This window comes from Gossypium arboreum, chromosome 11, assembly GCF_025698485.1.
Source record: "Gossypium arboreum isolate Shixiya-1 chromosome 11, ASM2569848v2, whole genome shotgun sequence".
In the NCBI taxonomy this organism is placed as follows: Eukaryota; Viridiplantae; Streptophyta; class Magnoliopsida; order Malvales; family Malvaceae; genus Gossypium; species Gossypium arboreum.
Window position 1 is genome coordinate 4,462,313 of NC_069080.1, and position 19,062 is coordinate 4,481,374.

The 19,062-nt window shown below is 31.2% G+C and overlaps 3 protein-coding genes across 3 annotated transcripts; all 3 read right to left on the reverse strand.

Moving 5' to 3' along the window:
* Positions 1-76: 76 nt before the first annotated feature.
* On the reverse strand, positions 77-4,934 carry LOC108482244 (triacylglycerol lipase OBL1-like). Its single transcript, XM_017785358.2, has 5 exons — positions 4,382-4,934; positions 1,579-1,775; positions 1,469-1,502; positions 763-1,379; positions 77-683 (listed from the first exon to the last, which is right to left on the reverse strand). Exons 1-5 carry the CDS (start codon positions 4,689-4,691, stop codon positions 417-419), a joined length of 1,425 nt encoding a protein of 474 aa, XP_017640847.1. The 5' UTR covers positions 4,692-4,934; the 3' UTR covers positions 77-416.
* Positions 4,935-7,098: 2,164 nt separating this feature from the next.
* Positions 7,099-9,158, reverse strand: LOC108482155 (triacylglycerol lipase OBL1-like). Its single transcript, XM_017785269.2, has 5 exons — positions 8,790-9,158; positions 8,508-8,701; positions 8,364-8,397; positions 7,662-8,278; positions 7,099-7,578 (listed from the first exon to the last, which is right to left on the reverse strand). The coding sequence occupies exons 1-5, from the start codon at positions 9,100-9,102 to the stop codon at positions 7,309-7,311; spliced, it is 1,428 nt and encodes a 475-aa protein (XP_017640758.1). The 5' UTR covers positions 9,103-9,158; the 3' UTR covers positions 7,099-7,308.
* Positions 9,159-12,773: 3,615 nt separating this feature from the next.
* On the reverse strand, positions 12,774-15,106 carry LOC108482512 (triacylglycerol lipase OBL1-like). The gene is made up of 5 exons (XM_017785646.2): positions 14,707-15,106; positions 14,429-14,622; positions 14,296-14,329; positions 13,587-14,203; positions 12,774-13,260 (listed from the first exon to the last, which is right to left on the reverse strand). The coding sequence occupies exons 1-5, from the start codon at positions 15,017-15,019 to the stop codon at positions 12,982-12,984; spliced, it is 1,437 nt and encodes a 478-aa protein (XP_017641135.1). The 5' UTR covers positions 15,020-15,106; the 3' UTR covers positions 12,774-12,981.
* Between the last annotated feature and the right edge of the window lie 3,956 nt (positions 15,107-19,062).

Genomic DNA, 19,062 nt, shown 5'->3' on the forward strand with positions numbered 1-19,062 from the left:
AGTGACTATTTGGGAAGGCATTGGTTCTACAACTACATGAGAAACACATTTCACTCCATTTCATGTAACACATATATAGGAGACAAGCTAAACAAAATTTATCATACAAATCAACTTGGGCTTTTTACACCACTGAAATTTTGCCAGCCACAAATGTTAAAATTTGGGTTCATACTTTTGGGCTGAGGGAGACATAAAATTAATGATAAGTTTGAAAGGACGGTGTGTTTATTTGCGGTTAATGTAAAAACAGCGGTGACGGTGAGATTAGACACTGCAACGTAATACGTCAAAAAGTAAACTAAATGCACCGCACCCCACCACCCATTCAAACACACCCTTAACTATATATATTCACAATATCATGTTCCGTAATGACATAAATATGAATAATGTTGGAAGTAAAAAGATTAGAATTATGGAATCATTTCTTGGGATGGAAGAAAAACATCGGAGGAACCAAGACGAGTAGAGTTAACATAGTCTTGAGTAGAATGAGCTGAAACTCCAGGGATCACCAATCCAATTATCCTAAAAACTCTTAAAAACCAACCTTCTTTGTACTCCGCTCCTTTAGAATAACATATAGTGAAGCTTCTTATCAACTCACAAATGGCGTTTATCATCATTGGTATTGCCGACAACGGTGAGAAATAGTTCTTGTTTGGTATTTCTGCTACAACCTGCCACAAAACCACACATTTATTACTTGCAACCTGTATTTGTTTGTCAAATGAAAGATAGAAAGGGACAATGTCTTACCTTTCCTTGATAGTGCCTGTTATAGTAGACGCAGGTGCCAAAGTGCTTGAACATTAGATCCTTGTCATCATAAGGCAACCTCGGCACCATATCATTGCAATAAACAATTCTGAAATAACGTATTTTATGTTCTTCCAACTTGCTTTCCATGTATTTCCCGAACTTCTCGTCCCCAACTCTAGGTTGGCCATATGTATAAACCCCCTCTAATCTCTGCAACAACAATTTCTCTTCGTGGAGAAACAAAATTGCAGGAAAAAGAATGGCTAATGCCCCGCCCAAACTATGACCTGTCAATATATACTTTGTGTTTTCACTTTCGCTCAAGAGTGCTTTTAACTTGTCTCTAACGAAATAATAAGCTAAGGGTTCTCCCCGGGTTTCGTTTGCTTTGTATTCCATTGGCCACCCTACGTTCTTTTGTAACCCAAGAGCTTTCATAAATCCGCCATGGATTTTCCCCATTCCTTGAAGCTCATACCAAGACAAATCGAAGTCCGAACACCATGCATCTGCATCGAATGGCTCCGTTCCTCTAAAGGCAACAACTATGGTGTCATGGTTTTCACTTTTATCACGCATAAAGAAGAGTTGCGTCGTCGCTTTTTCTTGGTAATCTGCCAAACCAAACACACACAAACAAATGGTGATGCATCCCCATTGCGGATTTACGTCTAACAAACTTCAAGACATTATCGGGTCTTACCATTCCAGTGATCATAAAACCCCAAGTACTCCATCTGCCAAAAAGATTACAAAAGGAGTTAATTATTTGTCATATTTCAATACAATTTCTCTCAGTTCTTTCATATATACCTTCCAATGATCCTTGACAATAGTTTCAATGTAGGCTCGATTCTCATACGATGCTTTGGAAGCCATCATCGACAGTGCCGAATAATAGTGGCATCCATGTTCGGGTTTGATCTTACTGTCCAGCTTCATTCTCTTGTCCATATTACCGATGAAAGAGATGAATATTGCCGAATCTTTATCTGGCTTCTTAGTCTTTCCTGTATGGAAATGGGGAAAAAAATATTACATTATTGATTGTTCGACATGCATAACTTTTATGTTACTTACTCAGGTATGATCGCTCCAAATAAGTATATGTATGTTGAATTCTTTTTTAAGTTTTGGTGGATCTGTAGAAGAGTATATTCTTTTATATATACAACCCAAAAATGCCTTAGACACACAAGTCAATCTTTACATAAGCATTTTTTTACATGTCAATCTTATTTTCGCACCAAATCCCTTCGAACATGGTCTCTTTCTAATCAAACCACTATAAAATTCATTCCAGAAAATGCAGGTTCATGAATTAAGATATCAGGAAACATTAAGTCATACTTATTTAGGTTTTCTATCTTTTCTTATTTTCTTTTGATTCATTCTTTCTGTATTGGGTCTTCCTCTGTGATTCTCTAGTAGTTAGGAACAGGGAAGACGGAGGGAGAAGAAAGGCAAGATAGAGATGCATGTGACGAATTAGAAATAAGGACTGACATGTAAAAAACACTTACTATTGGAAAGGACCATATTTAACGTGGTAATAATTTCTCCAGAAATAAAGCGGTACAAAAATGTTTGATTGATTTAGTTTTAGTTTACCCAAGCCTGACTATTATTTAATATGACCACTATTTGTTTATATTTATATTTTATAATTAAATTTAAATATTTTACTTTTTTTTTTCTTTTAAGATAAGAGATGTAGATGAGGAGACTTGAACTAGGACTTTTACAATTAAATATTAATTTCTGCTTTTTTCTTGAAAAAGAAAAAAAAGGAAGAGGCTGCTAAGTGACGGCAGTAAAATAGTGGAGCAGGGTAGGTAGGCTTTGGTGCACCACCGACATGGCCCACATTCATCATTTTAAATAATAGTGGACCAGGTAAGCTTTGGTGTACCGAACTATTATTTAATTTCTATCTATATTACGATTAAACCTTTAATTGATCCAATAATAACCAATTTGATTTTTTAAAATTAAATATTATTATAACAAATTTTTGTCTTCTAATATTTTTATATTATTTTTAAATAAAACAATTAAAAATAAAATCAACCTAGTTTTCAAAGGTTAGATTCAATATTAGTCAAGATTTACATACGAGTGATTTATCATTTCATCTATAATTTAATCAATAAATATATATATTTTCTTTCACCCATATGCTATCATAATTTAGAAAAATAAAAAATTGTAATGGTATATTAATAATATTGTCTTAAGTAACTGATATTAAATTCTCTTATTAAAAATATGACGTATCTTATTATTATATCTAACAAATAACTATTTTATAAAAAGAATTACCCACTTTAAATAACTTTTTCATAAATAATCGATTCAAATCAGTCCCTTATTTAATAAAAACTACTAAAATTTTATATTATATTTTATAAATATATATTATTAAACTTTTCACCGATATTATATTACAGATAATTTATGAACCCATTTTAATATGAATTACTTTTTGCCAGTATAACGAATATTAAAAGCATCATTAAAAATAGTTAAAGTTTTTAAGTATTTTTATGATGCCTTATATATTAAATCTATGGATTGGTTTTTATTTTCTTAGAATTTTATATTATGGATTAGATTATATTTTATTTTTTTATTTAAAAATAAGTAAATTAATTTTAAATTAAAAACAAACCAGTCTGTCTATTTAAAAATTCATCCACAGTTAAAAATTGATTTTTATATATTGACATGAAATACGTGTGTAATTGTCTGGTTATTTTGTGAGCTACATCGGTTTTTAATCGTAGAGATGAAAGGACCAATATACTAATTGATTTAATATACAAAGTTTAATCTTATCATTTCTAATAGAAGAAACAAAATTTAATTTAACCCTAATATAACTATCTATATGATAATTTTACGATGAAAGTGATATACTTTATATTCTCCACAGGAAATTAAATGTAAATTTCGTTTTAATTATAAATATATTTAATAAATTTTAAAATTATTTATACATCCATTATTGGATGTACTTTTTTCCAATACCCTTACAAACTTTAATAATATATTGTTTTCATATCAGCCACTACCCTTCCTTTTGGTTTTTTGCACACAGCAAGTCAACAAAAGAATCAATCCCACAAACCATAAGTTTGATGAGAGACTCAATAAAAGTAAAAAAGGCAATGTTCTGTTCACTTTCCAAGTTTAAAGGAAACATTAAAAGTTTTTACTATTAGTTTCCTTTATAAAAAGAAATTATACAATTAACTCAGAAACTAAAGTCATCACGTAATAAATTAACGAAATATCTTAATCAATTGTGACATTAATTAACGTGATAATTATCAAATAAAAGACAATTCATACCAGTTGCTTTAAAAGCAGTGTTAAGAAAATCCTTTTTTTGGGAAAACAGTAGCATGAAATTTCATTGTCTTTTAATTAATTTGTTGGTTTGATAATTAAACGATGCTCAAGATTTTAATTATGAAAACCAGTTGCAGTGATACGTGAAGTACTACTGAGACGACTTTTTTTTTGAAAAAAAAATTTGGTGAAGGATCATCAAGAACATCATATGCAAAACAAATTCAATGAGCATTGATAGCAGAGAAAGAAAGATAAATACCTCGTAGGAGCACAAGGAAGTTGTTAATAGCGAGAAGATTTAGCAACATCTCGATCTTGGATCCCATCCATGCCATTGGCTTGGACGTAAGCATGAGCATCTTCTGGGCCAGAATGGAGATGAATATCAGCCATCGGTATCTGAAACTCTCTTCAGTTTCCGACGAACTATCCACAAATTTCCGGTCCTCCAAGTTACTTGAAAACAAGATCCGAAACAGATCAATGAATTTCACTTCTTCGGGTTTCAATAGCATGAAACTGCAAGAGAAACCCTTGTCGCATTCCCTGCTTTCTTCTTGCTTTTCCATTACTACTGCAGAGAAGATGATGGAAATTTCTCGGTTTCGACTTTCGACTATGCCTTTTTTTTTTTTTTTTCTTTTCTGAGATAGCAGTAGTGACGCGATTTTATTATATTTCTTTACAAAGGATTGATTTGTATGCTGTCGGGCTAATGATTAAATAATGTAATAAATTTTATATTTGAGGATCGCAATTTATTTATTTATTTTTAAAATCCTTAGCATCTTGGTAACGAAGTATTTGGAAAATCATGGGTAATTATTATAATTAATTTCTTATTAAATAATTTGATGTAATTGAAATATCTTAATTACAATTTTTATTTTTAACGGGAAAGTGAAAATTAAAATAATTATACAAATAATTATATTTAAATTTAAATGTTTTAAATATTTCTATTTTAATTATAAAATTATCTTATAAACACAAATACATATATATAAGTGTTTAAGATGATTTTCTTATATTATATAGGATGTGAGTGTGGAACAAAGCACTATTTTGTAACTTGTTTTATTTTATTTTTATTGAAAAACAATTAAGTGTATGAAATGACAAAATAGCCACGGGTGACTATAAATAACTACAATGACCATATTGTAAACCTTTTTTATCAGTTTAAAATATTAGAATTTGAATATAGAAAACTTAGTATTATTTGGTTGAATGATGTCAGTACTAGCCAAGAGATGAAGTAAAGTTGTGACATTACATCTGGCCCCTCCACTTTATTAATTTCAAATTTCGTTTTCATCGTGAAGAACGTGGTTGTGGGTGGGAATGTGATGGATGTTTTATTTGTTTTAGAAAAAGTGGAACGCGACACATGCGTATGGTTTAATAAATGGAGGTAAATTATTTGATTATGTATAATTTTTTTTTAATAGTGGTTTTTGAATATTAGAATGATAAATATATTAATTAGGTCCACATGTTTAGCTTTATAATATTTTTTTTCATGGAAGTTGATATAAGAAAATAATGAAGCGGAAAAGACAAAATTTGGAAGATAATTATTAGACTGTGCTGCTGCTTTATTTTTCTCTACCAACCATATAAAATTATTAAAATTCAGAACAAAAGTCCTCAATTCCCTTGATTTCGACCCTTCTACTACCTTTGGCTAGCTTAACAGTAAAAATCTTCCCAGAAATAGGCTACAATCCTCTGCTAACAATCACAGTCAACTACAAATCCAGAATTATGAGATTATCAACCCTTTTTATGGAAACATTAAAATTTCATTTTTGCTGAAATATTCAAAATGCAAAAGAAGTGCCAAATTCCACTTCTTTTTTTTTTATGGTGGTGGTGGTGGGTTCCAAAGAGGAGTGGATCGTTGATTTGGGCACAACAGAATGAGATGGCAATTCAAAGATTATGACAAAACCAGACCATCATCTTTGTAACCTGCATCATACTTGGTCCACATTTTCAAGTTGGTTATCAGCTAACAAATAGGTTCTTTTCGGATGTCCAAAATTGACAGCTACTTCTACTCGTTTTTGTTCCACCACCTGCATGAATGCTTGTCATGTACCTTAATATAAAGCTATCACATGTGACTATAATATTATTTATTATTGTCATGTTATTGTTTTCTAATAGTATATGACAAAATTTAAATTTAAATATTAATTAAATAAAAACTATTTAGATAAAGAAGTTGTAAACCTGCTTCCATGAACAAGATTCGAATAAAAGTCATACCCAAAACCCAAATGGTATTCGGCCGAATAAAGTGGATATTTTGATCTGCTTGTTTTGGTATTAGAATCGGTAAACATGGAAGTTGAGTCAGCGTTTGACGGTGTAATTTGTGCCATGTCATACTTTTGTCACGTTTCTAACAGATGGTAATAGTAAGTGAGCAACATACATTTTTATTTTGTTGCAGTAGGCTGGATTATAACGAAACCAGAGTGTTGTTCTGCTTCTATTTCTGAATGCTTCCATCTTTCAACTTTTGTTATGGGCTCTAATTTTCTAATGAAAATGACTTTGTGACTGTAAATTAAAAAAGATCCTACAGACAAACAAAATCGACATTACAGATCTTACCAAGATTAAAAAAAAACAAAAAACAAAAAACAAAACTATCCAATCAGCCCATGGTCTCTTATCCTTGTTGCACGTACAACTCACTCCAAAACAGTTCTTGATATATTTAACAGTGTCCATGGCAGCAGAAAACTCCCAGGATTCAACAACACCACAGCATAGCTCTAAGTTTGTTCACTGATTGGATGTAACGTAGCTAGTAATCCTTTTATGCTCAGTTGTTCTGATCTATTACATGTTTATACTGTTGGTTATTATGGAATATATGCTTTTGATTTTATTGATTCTGTAACAATTAAACACTTGCAGTCAATTCATCAAAGGAGTTATAGACGATTTTACCACATAATATTTTTAAACTGCAATTAGATCATCATTTTATTGAGATAAATAGATAAGAATATTAATAATGATAATCTAAAAAGTGAATCACATACGGTCAAATTAAAACAAAAAAACACATATGAAGACTTAAACAGGGCTGAAACAATATTGATTTAGTTATCTGTGTCCAACTCTGCGAAAGAAATGCCGAAGTGCAACTGTGGTTCATCAGCAGCACTAGTTATGGTGGAAAGGAAGGGAAAGAAGATGGTGGTGGGATCCAAGACGAGTGGCGTTGACGTAATCTTGGGCGCAATGAGGTGGCAAACCAGGAACCAGCAGTCCGAAAATTCTAAGGAAAAACAGCACCCAACCTTCTTTGTAATCTTCTCCATACTTGGTCCACATTCTGAAGCTTCTTATCAGCTCATAAATGGCGTTCTTTCGCATGGTAAAACAGCCCCGAATCGACAGGTAGTTCTTGTATGGTACTTCTTCCTCAACCATCTGCATTCCAATTCCCACCATTTATTTCTCCTCTCAAAAATTATTTAAGTTAATGCATAGGAAAATATTATAATTTATCTTACCGACGCTTGATATTTGCTGTCGTAGTAAACGCAGGTACCGAAGTGCTTGAAGATGCCATCAAAAGGGACCCTAGGAACCATATCATGACAGTAAACATATCTGTAAAATTGAATCCCATGCTTTTTCAGATTCTTCTCCATGTAATTCCCGAAGGCTTCGTCCCCAACTCTGGGTTGTCCGAACGTGTAAACCGCTTCCAATCTCTCAAGCAACAATTGCTCGTCGTGGTAAAACAAAATCGCCGGGAAAATTGCGGCCAATGCACCGCCTAAACTATGTCCCGTCACTACAAATTTGGCTTTGGGGTTCTTTTTCAAAAGAACTCTCAACTTATCCCTTATGTCGTAGTAAGCCAAGGCTGCTCGGCGTGGGCGGTGGGTTGATTCCAACTCCACTTCTTGCGCCCATCCTACAATGTTTTGCATCCCCAAGGCTTTCAAGAAACCACAGTGAATCTTTCCGATGTTGGGGAACTCGTACCATGACAGATCAATGTCGGAGCACCAATCATTTAAATTAAACGGCTGTGTCCCTCTGAAGCACACAAAAATGGTGTCGTATTCAACACTTTTATCTCTAAACATGACAACTTGTGTGTCAGCTTGTCCAAGGAAATCTGCGCAAAAGTCATTATAATTTATAATGAAACATATCAAATTTATAAATAAAAATACTGAAAATCAAGAGGTTAGGATGGGTACCATTCCAATAATCATTAAATCCCAAAAACTCCATCTGCACACAAATTAACATCGATAATGAATGTAAAATTCATTGATATACAAGTAAATCCAACTTCTTTTTACAAATAATAGCAATAGAAGAAACAAAAACCATCTTTATACCTCCCATTGACCTTCGATTAAAGCCTTATTGTAAGCAGCATTATTGTAAACCGCCTTACAGGCCATGATGGAAACTGCTGGATAATACATGGGATTCCCATATTTAATATCACTATCTAACTTGGTTCTCATGTCTATAAATCCGATAAAAGACATAAATGTTGCGGCCTTATAGTCTGGAATCACAATCTTCACTGTTCAGGACATCATTAGGTTGGTTCGTCAGTTTCCAAATAAAGTCGAAAATAATGATAGAAGAAATGGTCGTAAAGATATATATACCGTGCATGATATTTCTTATGAGACCAAAGAAACCACCATTAGCATAGAGAAAGTTGAGTGAATACACTATGATTCTCCCCATGATCTTCACTGGGAAAGCTATCTTAAGCAGAAACTTTTGTAAGAGCACAGAGATGACTATAAGAAATCTAAAGAAGACACTTTCCTGTCTCTCAAAAGAGGAGTGGATAAATTTTCTCTTCCTTAAATTACTAGAAAATAAGACTTTAACAGCATCAGACCATGAGGCTTCCTCAGAATTTATTACCAAATAATTTGAACAATACACTTTCTCGCTCAATTTGGCCTCCATGGTCAACACTGAAAAACACTAGCGGGGAGGGGGGATTTGATTGATTTTTGGGATGCTTGATAATCAGCTATGGTGCCAAATTTATAGGCAGAAAAATAATGGAGATACGACGCAATGTGGGAGGCAGGATATATTACCTAGACGGATCACTTGTCTGGCCACATTATATAATTTTTTTCCCACGTGAAATGCATTTAATAGGATCAGAATAGCTTCATATTTTATTTGGAGTCGACATCTTCCTCGGGCATCTCAATGAAGCAAGTCTAAATTTCTATTATTGAAACGCATTTTACAGAAATTTAACTCTAAAGAAGAAAACCATCTCTTTCATTAATCCACTTCACTAACCCCTTTTTTTGAATTTGTTTAATTTGCGATTGATGGTAGGACTTTGCGGAATGGCTTCCAGCAGATTCATGCCATGCCCTTTGCTAGAAAGGACAGTAACTATTATTTTGGTTTTGTGTGGAAACTGTAACACTCCTTTCCTTTACTATTGCCTTCATTGCAGCTGAAGCAACACAGATCCCTTTGTCTGGTAACTCGTACCTAATTTCTTTTTTATAATTATATGTATTCGAATCAAAATGATAGTCATGTAATATAAATTTTAAAATTTAAATTTAATCCGAAAAAGAAATTCCTCTTCCATTTTTTTAACCACTTATCGTTAATACTTTTTTATTAATTGTGAGATATTTATGTAACTAGTGCAAATCTGAACTTGAAAAAGAAAAAAAAAAAAAGCATTGATGCAAATGGGAGTGATTTAACTTCCTTTCTTGACTTTGAATTAAGAAAAAGAAACCTTCCTTCACAATTCAACCCACGTTAAAATGTACTCTTTTTTTTTATACAAAACTATTTATCTATTTTAATATTTCTTTAAAAATTAAAGTTGTTGTTTTATAAAATATATATTCCTTATAATAAAATTTATCATTTTAAAAAAAATTGATGTTTTAGTTTATTTCAACTAAGTTAGAAATCCGTTAATTTGTGTCACCAGTTCAGCCAATTATTTAAATATAACTAGATTATATATACATGATGTAATAAATATAGGCATTTTGTAATGTTTAATCTTTGTATCCAATAAACTTTGGTTGTGTTAAGGGAAGGTCAAACTTGCTCAAAAAGAAATTTATGATGTTTAATCCATCTGGGGTTCAAATTTTAGGAATATTAATATGAGTTTAAATCTCATTAAGAACAAATGTTAATACTTTGTTGACAAGTGAAGACCCTCGACGAATCGAGGGAGAAAACTCAACGATAAAATTAAATACAAAATCCAACCTAATACTGGGTCCGTTAAAGGATTTACAATCCCTCAATGGACAACATTTAACAAGCTTCTCTCCAAAGTACCCTCCCCTCTCCTCAACATGCGAGTGGAAAAAATCCAATTCGAATTAATTGAATTTAAAATGATATAAATATAATTAATAGTTGGTATCCAACAAGGTTGAAAATTCAACATCTATATACACCTTTTTTTCCCCAAGCTACAGTCTGGATTTTTGATTGATTGTTTAATTAAAAAAATTAGTATAATTTGAATAAAAAAACAAATATAAATATATATTCCAGTGATATTGCAGACGTGGAGAACAATTGGACCGAAAGAATATCTGACAAATTAATCAACTAATAAAAACAAAAAATGCCTATCCAATCAATTGAGCAGCAAAATCATATAAAAACAGATTTTTTTTTCTATATATTTATTATCTGCCTCGTATCATGCATAGAATCATTGGTATATCGCAATAATTGATATATATTTCAAGAACAAAAATGGATGCAACTTCAACTTGGCTTCCTTTTACAAGTTGTAATCAAAGTGAACGAAAACATTGGAAAATAATTATATATGTGAACGTGTGAAGTGCATGCATGCTTTTACAAAATAAATAATTATGTACCCAAAAATTTATTACTAATTTAACTATTAAAATTGAGATTTTAAAATATATATTTTACAATAACAATTCAAAATCAAATTAATTTTAAAATAAATGGGTATTCATTTTCTTTAAATAAATTTTGGGAGGTTAGTAGTTGTCGTAATTAGCAACGTAGCATTGTTGGTTTCCTTTTGTTTAGGATGGGGATGGGCCTAATTAAACCTGATTATAGATTAGATTGGATTATTACAAAATTTTAAGTATATTTTTAATTTTAGACTCGACTCAAAAATAAGTTTAAAATATTGTTGAAACTTGGCATAGATTAAAATGTTAAACTTAAATTTGGTCCAACTTATCTTTATTAATTTTTATATGAAAACAAATTTAAAAATATAATAAATCGGATACATTAAAAGCATTAGAATAATTGTTTCCCAACAAATTATAAATTATATTAAAAATTATACTTAAATAACACTAAAATAGTTACAACTTATGAAGTAAATGCCTCTAAAATAATAGCAAATTTAACAATAAAACAAAAATTATACAATATCCAAATAATAATAATAACATAGTAGCAATATAATAGCGAAATGACAATAAAATAGTAGCAGAAAAGAAAGTTTAGACTGATTCAAGTCGAGCCAGGTCCGGACAAAAAAATTCTACTTGAGACTTGATCCTTTAAAAAACGGATTTTATTTTTTGCTTAAGCTCATTTTTTAGACTTATATTTTTATCTAAACTTTTCCACCTTTTGAACAAGCCTTTTGATTTAAACGGGTGACCCAGCCAATGAATATATCTAGACCTTATGTTTTCATAATGGCTTGCATATTGCTTAAGACAAAGGCTTTGCGCAAATAATGTTGGAATGTGATAACCTTCAAATTGTTAACTCCCTAACTAATTGAGGGGATGATACAATGGAATTTGATTCGTTTCGGAAAGTTGAAAACTTATGCAGAATGAACTGAATAGTGCATGTTTGGCATATTTGAAGGTAAGGTAATGTGGTTGCTGATTGCCTGGAGAAATTAGCTCTGACAAATGGACCTGGGCTACAAGTACTTTTTGACCTTCATGGTACGGTTCTTAACGTGCTGAAAGATGATGTTTCAGCCTCCTTAGTTATACATATGCTTAATGCTTTTCCTTTGCATTTTGTTGGCTTCTAGCCTAAAGGAAAAATACAATATCACGCTGAACATATTTTGTAATGGTTAACATATGCCATAAATTTTTATATCCTTTTAAGAAATTAAATTTTTACCTTTTAAATTTTGAAAATCATGTTCGGTTATCCTTATTTCAATAAAAATAATAATTTTAAAGGAATTTAATTAGCCCTAATGTAAATTTTACTACCCCTGTCAAACTTGGCCATTAAGTTACCTAAAGAATTTGTTGCTCCAGCACATTGCCACATTGGTACCTCCAAACATTAACACTCTCAAACTTTTGTTGAATATATTGACATATCCACTAAAAAACATCTCGACTAATGTGTTCTTGTCATATCATCAAGTTATTACCTAAAAAATATCGTTTCGCCATTTTAAAAAAATAGTTAATTAAATTTATCGTTAATTCTTCAAATCTAAAAAAATCATTCGCCATTGAAAAGTCGCCCATAGACCATATTATTGCCAACAATCTTCATCATCCACACCACCCCACTCCATATCCACTCACAAATCACCAAAACCATTCACCTTTTGCCTCAACTAGTGAAACCAGAGAGAATGAAGCTGGGAAAAAAAAAACAGCAGATCTACCTATTTTATTCAATAATCTCTAATATCTCCAAATGGAGATGAGCTAGATTTATACAAGAGGATTATATAGAAACAATCAAAAGAGCTCATGCAGCTAAACAACCTATCACACTAACTCTTTAGTACACATTTAAAGTTTAACATTTTTATTGAAATATTAAAAGTGCAAATGAAACTCTTGTTTAGGAGCGGTTCTTTTTATGGTGGAAATGATAGAAATGAAGATGGCGGAGGGATCCAAGACGAGTGGAGTTGACATAATCTTGGGCACAATGAGCTGGTACGCCAGGGATCATCAATCCAAAGATTCTGATAAAAAATAGCAGCCACCCTTCCTTGTAAGCTTCTCCATACTTGGTCAACATAATGAAGCTTCTTATCAGCTCATATATGGCGTTTCTTCGCATGTCAATGGAGCCCCAAATTGACAAATAGTTCTTGTATGGTTCTTCCTCAATTATCTGCATTACATTTCCCAATTCATCAGACCGGGTCAAGCTCTTTCAAGAAAGGCTTGATTAAATAATGTCAAGCCCAAAAAAGTCGCCTTCGGCCTATTTAGGAACTAAATTGAGTCTTGAGTATTACATTTAAGATGATTACTCAGGTCGGTTGAATTGACCTCAAATTTCAATTACCTAATATATTGTAAGGAGAAGAGGATTATGTTATCTAGATTTAAACATAAACAAGATTTCCAATCAACGGAAAACAACATAATATTTTATAAGCTATATTCAAAACCCCTTTAATTTTGATGAAATATGTATGATGTTGACTTTCTTACCGATGGTTTATATTCGCTGTTGTAGTAAACGCAGGTACCAAAGTGCTTGAAGAGGCCATCAGAAGGAATCCTAGGAACCATATCATTACAGTAAACATATCTGTAATATTCAATCCTATTCTTTCTGAAATTCTCCTCCATGTACTGCCCGAACGCTTCGTCCCCAACTCTGGGTTGTCCGAACGTGTAAACCCCTTCCATCCTCTCAAGCAACAATTCCTCGTCGTGGTAAAACAGTATCCCCGGGAAAAGAATAGCCAAAGCCCCGCCCAAACTGTGGCCCGTCACTATAAATTTGGCTTCGGGGTTCTTTTGCAAAAGGTCTCTCAACGTATCCCTTATGTCGTAGTAAGCCAAGGGCGCTCGGCGTGGAGGGTGAGCTGAATCGTGGTCCACTTCTTGCGCCCACCCTACAATATTTTGCATCCCCAGGGCTTTCAAGAAACCGCTATGAACCTTTCCAATGTGAGGGAATTCGTACCATGACAAATCAACGTCCGAACACCAATCTTCGGTATTAAACGGTTGTGTTCCTCTGAAGCACACAACAATGGTGTCGTGGTCAACACTTTTATCTCGAAACATTACAACTTGTGTATCGGCTCTTCCAAGGAAATCTGTCCATGTCATTAACAATTAATTAACAAATCATTCCATTAATAAGTTGAAAATAATTAATTATACTGCAAATCAAGAGGTAATCGGATACCATTCCAATAATCTTTATATCCCAAGAACTCCATCTGCACACGAACGAAGCAAACTGTAAGTCCAATTATGAATATTAACCTAATTTCTTTTATAAATAACAGTAAGTAAAAGGAAACGATCGTCATACGTACCTTCCATTGACCTTCGATAAGAGCTTGGTTATAAGCAGCATTATTGTAAGCTGCTTTACAAGCCATAATCGAGAGTGCTGGATAATACATGGCATTTCCATATTTAATAGTAATATCTAGCTCCATTCTCGTGTCTGTAAATCCAATAAAAGAGAGGTAGGCTGCAGCCTTCTTGTCTGGAATCACAACCCTCACTGTTCAACGTACAACCAGACATGATTATATTTATTGCACCCAAAGCTAATATCTCAAAGTGAACGACATAAATATTTATATACCTTGCATTATATTTCTTATGAGACCAAAGAAGCCACCATTAATGTAGAAAAAGTTGAGTAAAAACACTATGGTTCTCCCTATCATCGCCATCGGCATGGATATCTTATGCAGAAACTTCTGTATCAGTGCAGAAATGACTATAAGAAATCTGTACAGGAAACTTTCTAGTTCTTCAAAAGAGGACTCGATGAATTTCCTCTTCTTTAGATTTCTGGAAAATAAGACGCTAAAAATATCAAAGAGAGAGGCTTGCTTAGGGTTTATAAGCAAATAATTTGTGCACAAGTCTTTTTTGCTGGGTTTGGCTTCCATGATCCACACTGCAATACACTAATTGTGGGGAGGGGGGCTTCGATTGCTTTTTGGGATGCTTGAGAATCAGCTTAAAATGCCAAATTTATAGGCAGAAAAATAGTGGTGGTGGGGCAGGATATTACCTAGAGAGTTCTTTGGCACTTGGTACAGTAAACATTTATTTTCACGTGTATTTATTATCACAATTATTTTCATATTTTAAATAATAATAATTTGTCTATAAAGTAAAAATTCAACCTTAACCTTGTTGATTCCAAAAATAACTCCAAAATTAAAAAGAAATATAACCGACTTTTCCTTTATTCCATCAACAAATATAAATCCATCGGTCAATACTTGGGTACTCTGCTGTTGACATTTAAAATCATTAAAACGTGTAAGTCGGTGAATGTGTAAAAGTCCTCAGATGCCACCCGATAACCAGAAATTGCAAGGAAATTCCTTTTTATTCACAAGTTTATTTTCACCTACTGTTTCTAATACCTTTTCATCTTCATTTTCTTATTATGTTACTTGTAATACCCAAATTTTATTCAAGGCTCAATAAAATTATAACCCAAATATTAAAACTCAACTAAAATCCAAAATACCCCAAGCCTAAATACAACCTAAAATAAAAAATAAAAAAAGAAAAAAAATAAAGAAAAAGAAAAAAAACTCAATCTCTTCACCTTATGTGCCACCCTAAGCGCCGTCGTAGTCCTCTTTTGTCTACCACTTGTAAAAAGAAAAGATAGTAAATAATAAAAAAAATGTTGTAACAAGGCTATAAAAGCCATTATAAAACCAAATGTAAAGGAGAAGGAGGGATGAAAAAAATATTGTATTTTCACATAGAGATCAAAATCCAAAGTAAAAAAGGTTGATTTTAATTTCTTGTATTCCCTTTGTTCATTTTTCATTTTGTTATTTTATTTTATTTTCTTTATTTTATATATATATATACATAATTTAATTGAATTACTTATTTGAATTCCCTTGCAAACATGTTTATACTTTTCCCTTTAAATCTATTTATGTATACCATTTATTCCCCAATTTTAAATTATACTTTGTTTATTTCAACCACTTGCCTATATTACTATTTTTTATATACAATGTTTATATTAAGTTTTATACTTTATGTATCTTGTTAATTGTTGGTAAGTAAATCTTGTTTCAAATTATTTTGTATAATTATTGATTTATATTATATAGTATGTCATTCTTATATTCTTTTGTATATTCTTAAATGGTTGCATTTATATAATTCATCTATGGTACAACTTGTTAATATGTACATTATTCGTTTTAAAATTTTATATAGGTACACATTACTATTGCTATGCACATAATATATATTATATACATATATACATTTTTGAATCTTGGTTTTAAATTATTTTGCATAACACTAACTTTAAATTTCCTCTTATAATACTTATTTTGAAGCTCATTTATATGTTAAACTTTATATACTTTATGCATTATTTATTTTTATTTTTATTTATTTTACGATCTATTGTAAATTTTTTGCATGTATTATCTGTTTATGTATATATATATATATATATATATATATATATATATAATTTAGCTACTTTTAAATTGTTCATTCCAAGTTTATTTGTTTTAACATTTTTATTACCTTTTAAAATATTTTTCTTAAAATAGATTTTTATTTAACCATTAGTTAAAAACGATAAATAGTGTATGTGGTAAGATTATTATCATTGGGCATGTTTCAATTTTCGTGTTTGTACTTTTCAAAAATTGTATAATATATTATTGATATATGTTTTCCATATTTGTTACTTTGTTTTGCATCCCCATGTATTATATTATGATTGAGATTGCCAACCTATTTGCTTGAAATCAATCTATTTGCTGAAATTATTCATTTCATTTTCTTTGCTTCAAATGAATCGAATAAATACGTTGCAAGTTTGTTTCCATAATCACTCCTTTTAAAAAAATAAAAAATAAAATTTCAAAGCGAGGTAATATTTCGTGTTTGGTAATTCAAGAAATTGTGCCCTAACGTGTTGGGTTTCGATTTTTGTTTGACCAAATAAATATTCTCTCGAGATTTAAATCCATATTTTTTCAAATTAAAAATAAGGCAATATTTGAATTTAGGAAATTCAAGAAAATAGTACCCTAACTTACTAGGTTTCAATTTTTCTTGTTTAACCTAAATAACTAAATATCCTTTTGAAATTTCAAAACATGAGTTTTGGAAATTATAAAATGATCTTGTATCGAGGATTTGAAATGTTGTGTCCTATCGTCTTTGGGTTGCGCTTTTTCATTTGTTCAAAACAATCGAAGATCCTTTGGAATTTCACTCACGTTTTCTAAAAACTCTTTAAAATGAAAGAAATGTTCGATGTTTGGCAATTCGGGGAATAGTGCCCTATCGTGTTGGGTTGCAATCTCCCGTTTGTTCAAAATAATCGAATGTCTCTTCGAAATTTCACTCATATCTTCCAAGGTGAGGCAATGGTCAATATTTGAAAATTCGAGGAATCGTGCCCTACTGAGCTGGGTATCGATTTTTCGTTGGACCAAATAGTTGGGCATCCTTTTGTTATTTTCGAATTATAAATTTTCGAACGTCGAAACAAGAAGATTTTTGGCAAAGGACTCGGGTTATTCAAATGTTATTAACAAGAACCACATTTCAAAAACATTTTTAATTTTAGACAAAAGGACAATATTTAATCGATTTGGTACCAATTTTGGGCGTAATGAGGGTGCTAATCCTTCCTCATACGTAACCGACTCCCGAGCCTATTTTCTCATATTTTCGTAGACCAAAATCATTGTTTTAGTAAACTAAAATGTTTTATTAAAACAACCCAAATTTCTAGGTGATCCGATCACACCTAAACAAGAAAAGATTAGTGGCGACTCTATTTTTGCTTTCTAAAAAGTCGATCCATCATTTTTAAATCGAAAAAAAAAACAAAAAAAAATGGTTTCGACATTACTCTACGCTACTTTTATTTTTTTATAAATTTAGTCCTCTTAAAATTCATACCATTGGTTTTTATTAAATTAGGTTTTCAACTTTTAATTACATATATTCTTGATTCAACCATATAATTGAATTAGATTTAATGTGGTGAGGTTTTTAAAGTAAGGTTTTTTAATATAATAGTAATTGTAAAGGTTGTTATGAATTGGATTAGATTTTTAGAATTTTATAATTTTTTAGTATAATTATAAAATTTTAAATAACCTTTTTTAATTTTTGAAAATAAGTTATAAATTTCAATTTTTTGAATTTTCTGATATTTTTAAAAATTATCTATAGTTAAAATAAATAAATAAATAAATAATATTTTATTTATAATTCAATTATTAGTTTTATGATAATGAAGGTTAACAAATGAACGATGAAAACGTACCACCCTAATAATATTGATAAGTATTGAAAGTCGGGTGAGTGACTTTAATTTTGTGAGAATTCAACCTCACGTGAATTGTGAACAAGAAGAAATTAATAAAATAAATAATAATAGTGATATGTATCTAATCACTAGAGCACCAGAAGCTTAGCACATAATATCTTTTAATAATATATTATACATCTAGCTTGTATCATGCATAGAATCATTTGTACATCACAAGAAAGACCATGCATGGTTATAAATATTTAATTAATCATTTGTTATATTAAAATTTTTAATTGAAAGTGTGAGATGCATGCATGGTTTAAATATTCTTTATTTCTTTATCTGTCATTATTGATGACATTTTGAGATAAAGTTTTGAGTGGCTTCCATTTGTTTAGCAGGGACGTGTTTCGAATTATTGATTGATGAATTCCTTTATTTTCTTAACTGCATTTAAATACTATATCTGATATCTTAGTGCAAAAACGAGTAGCAAACATCCTACTTATAGCATTCCATACAGCAAGAGCAGTATTTGTACCAATCAAATGAGGTACGATATCATCATTAACCGTTGATAATAACCACGATGCAAGTAGCTTATTCTGTTGTCTAAAACCAACAAACTGTGTGTTCTCAATTGATTGACTGTCCTTCTTT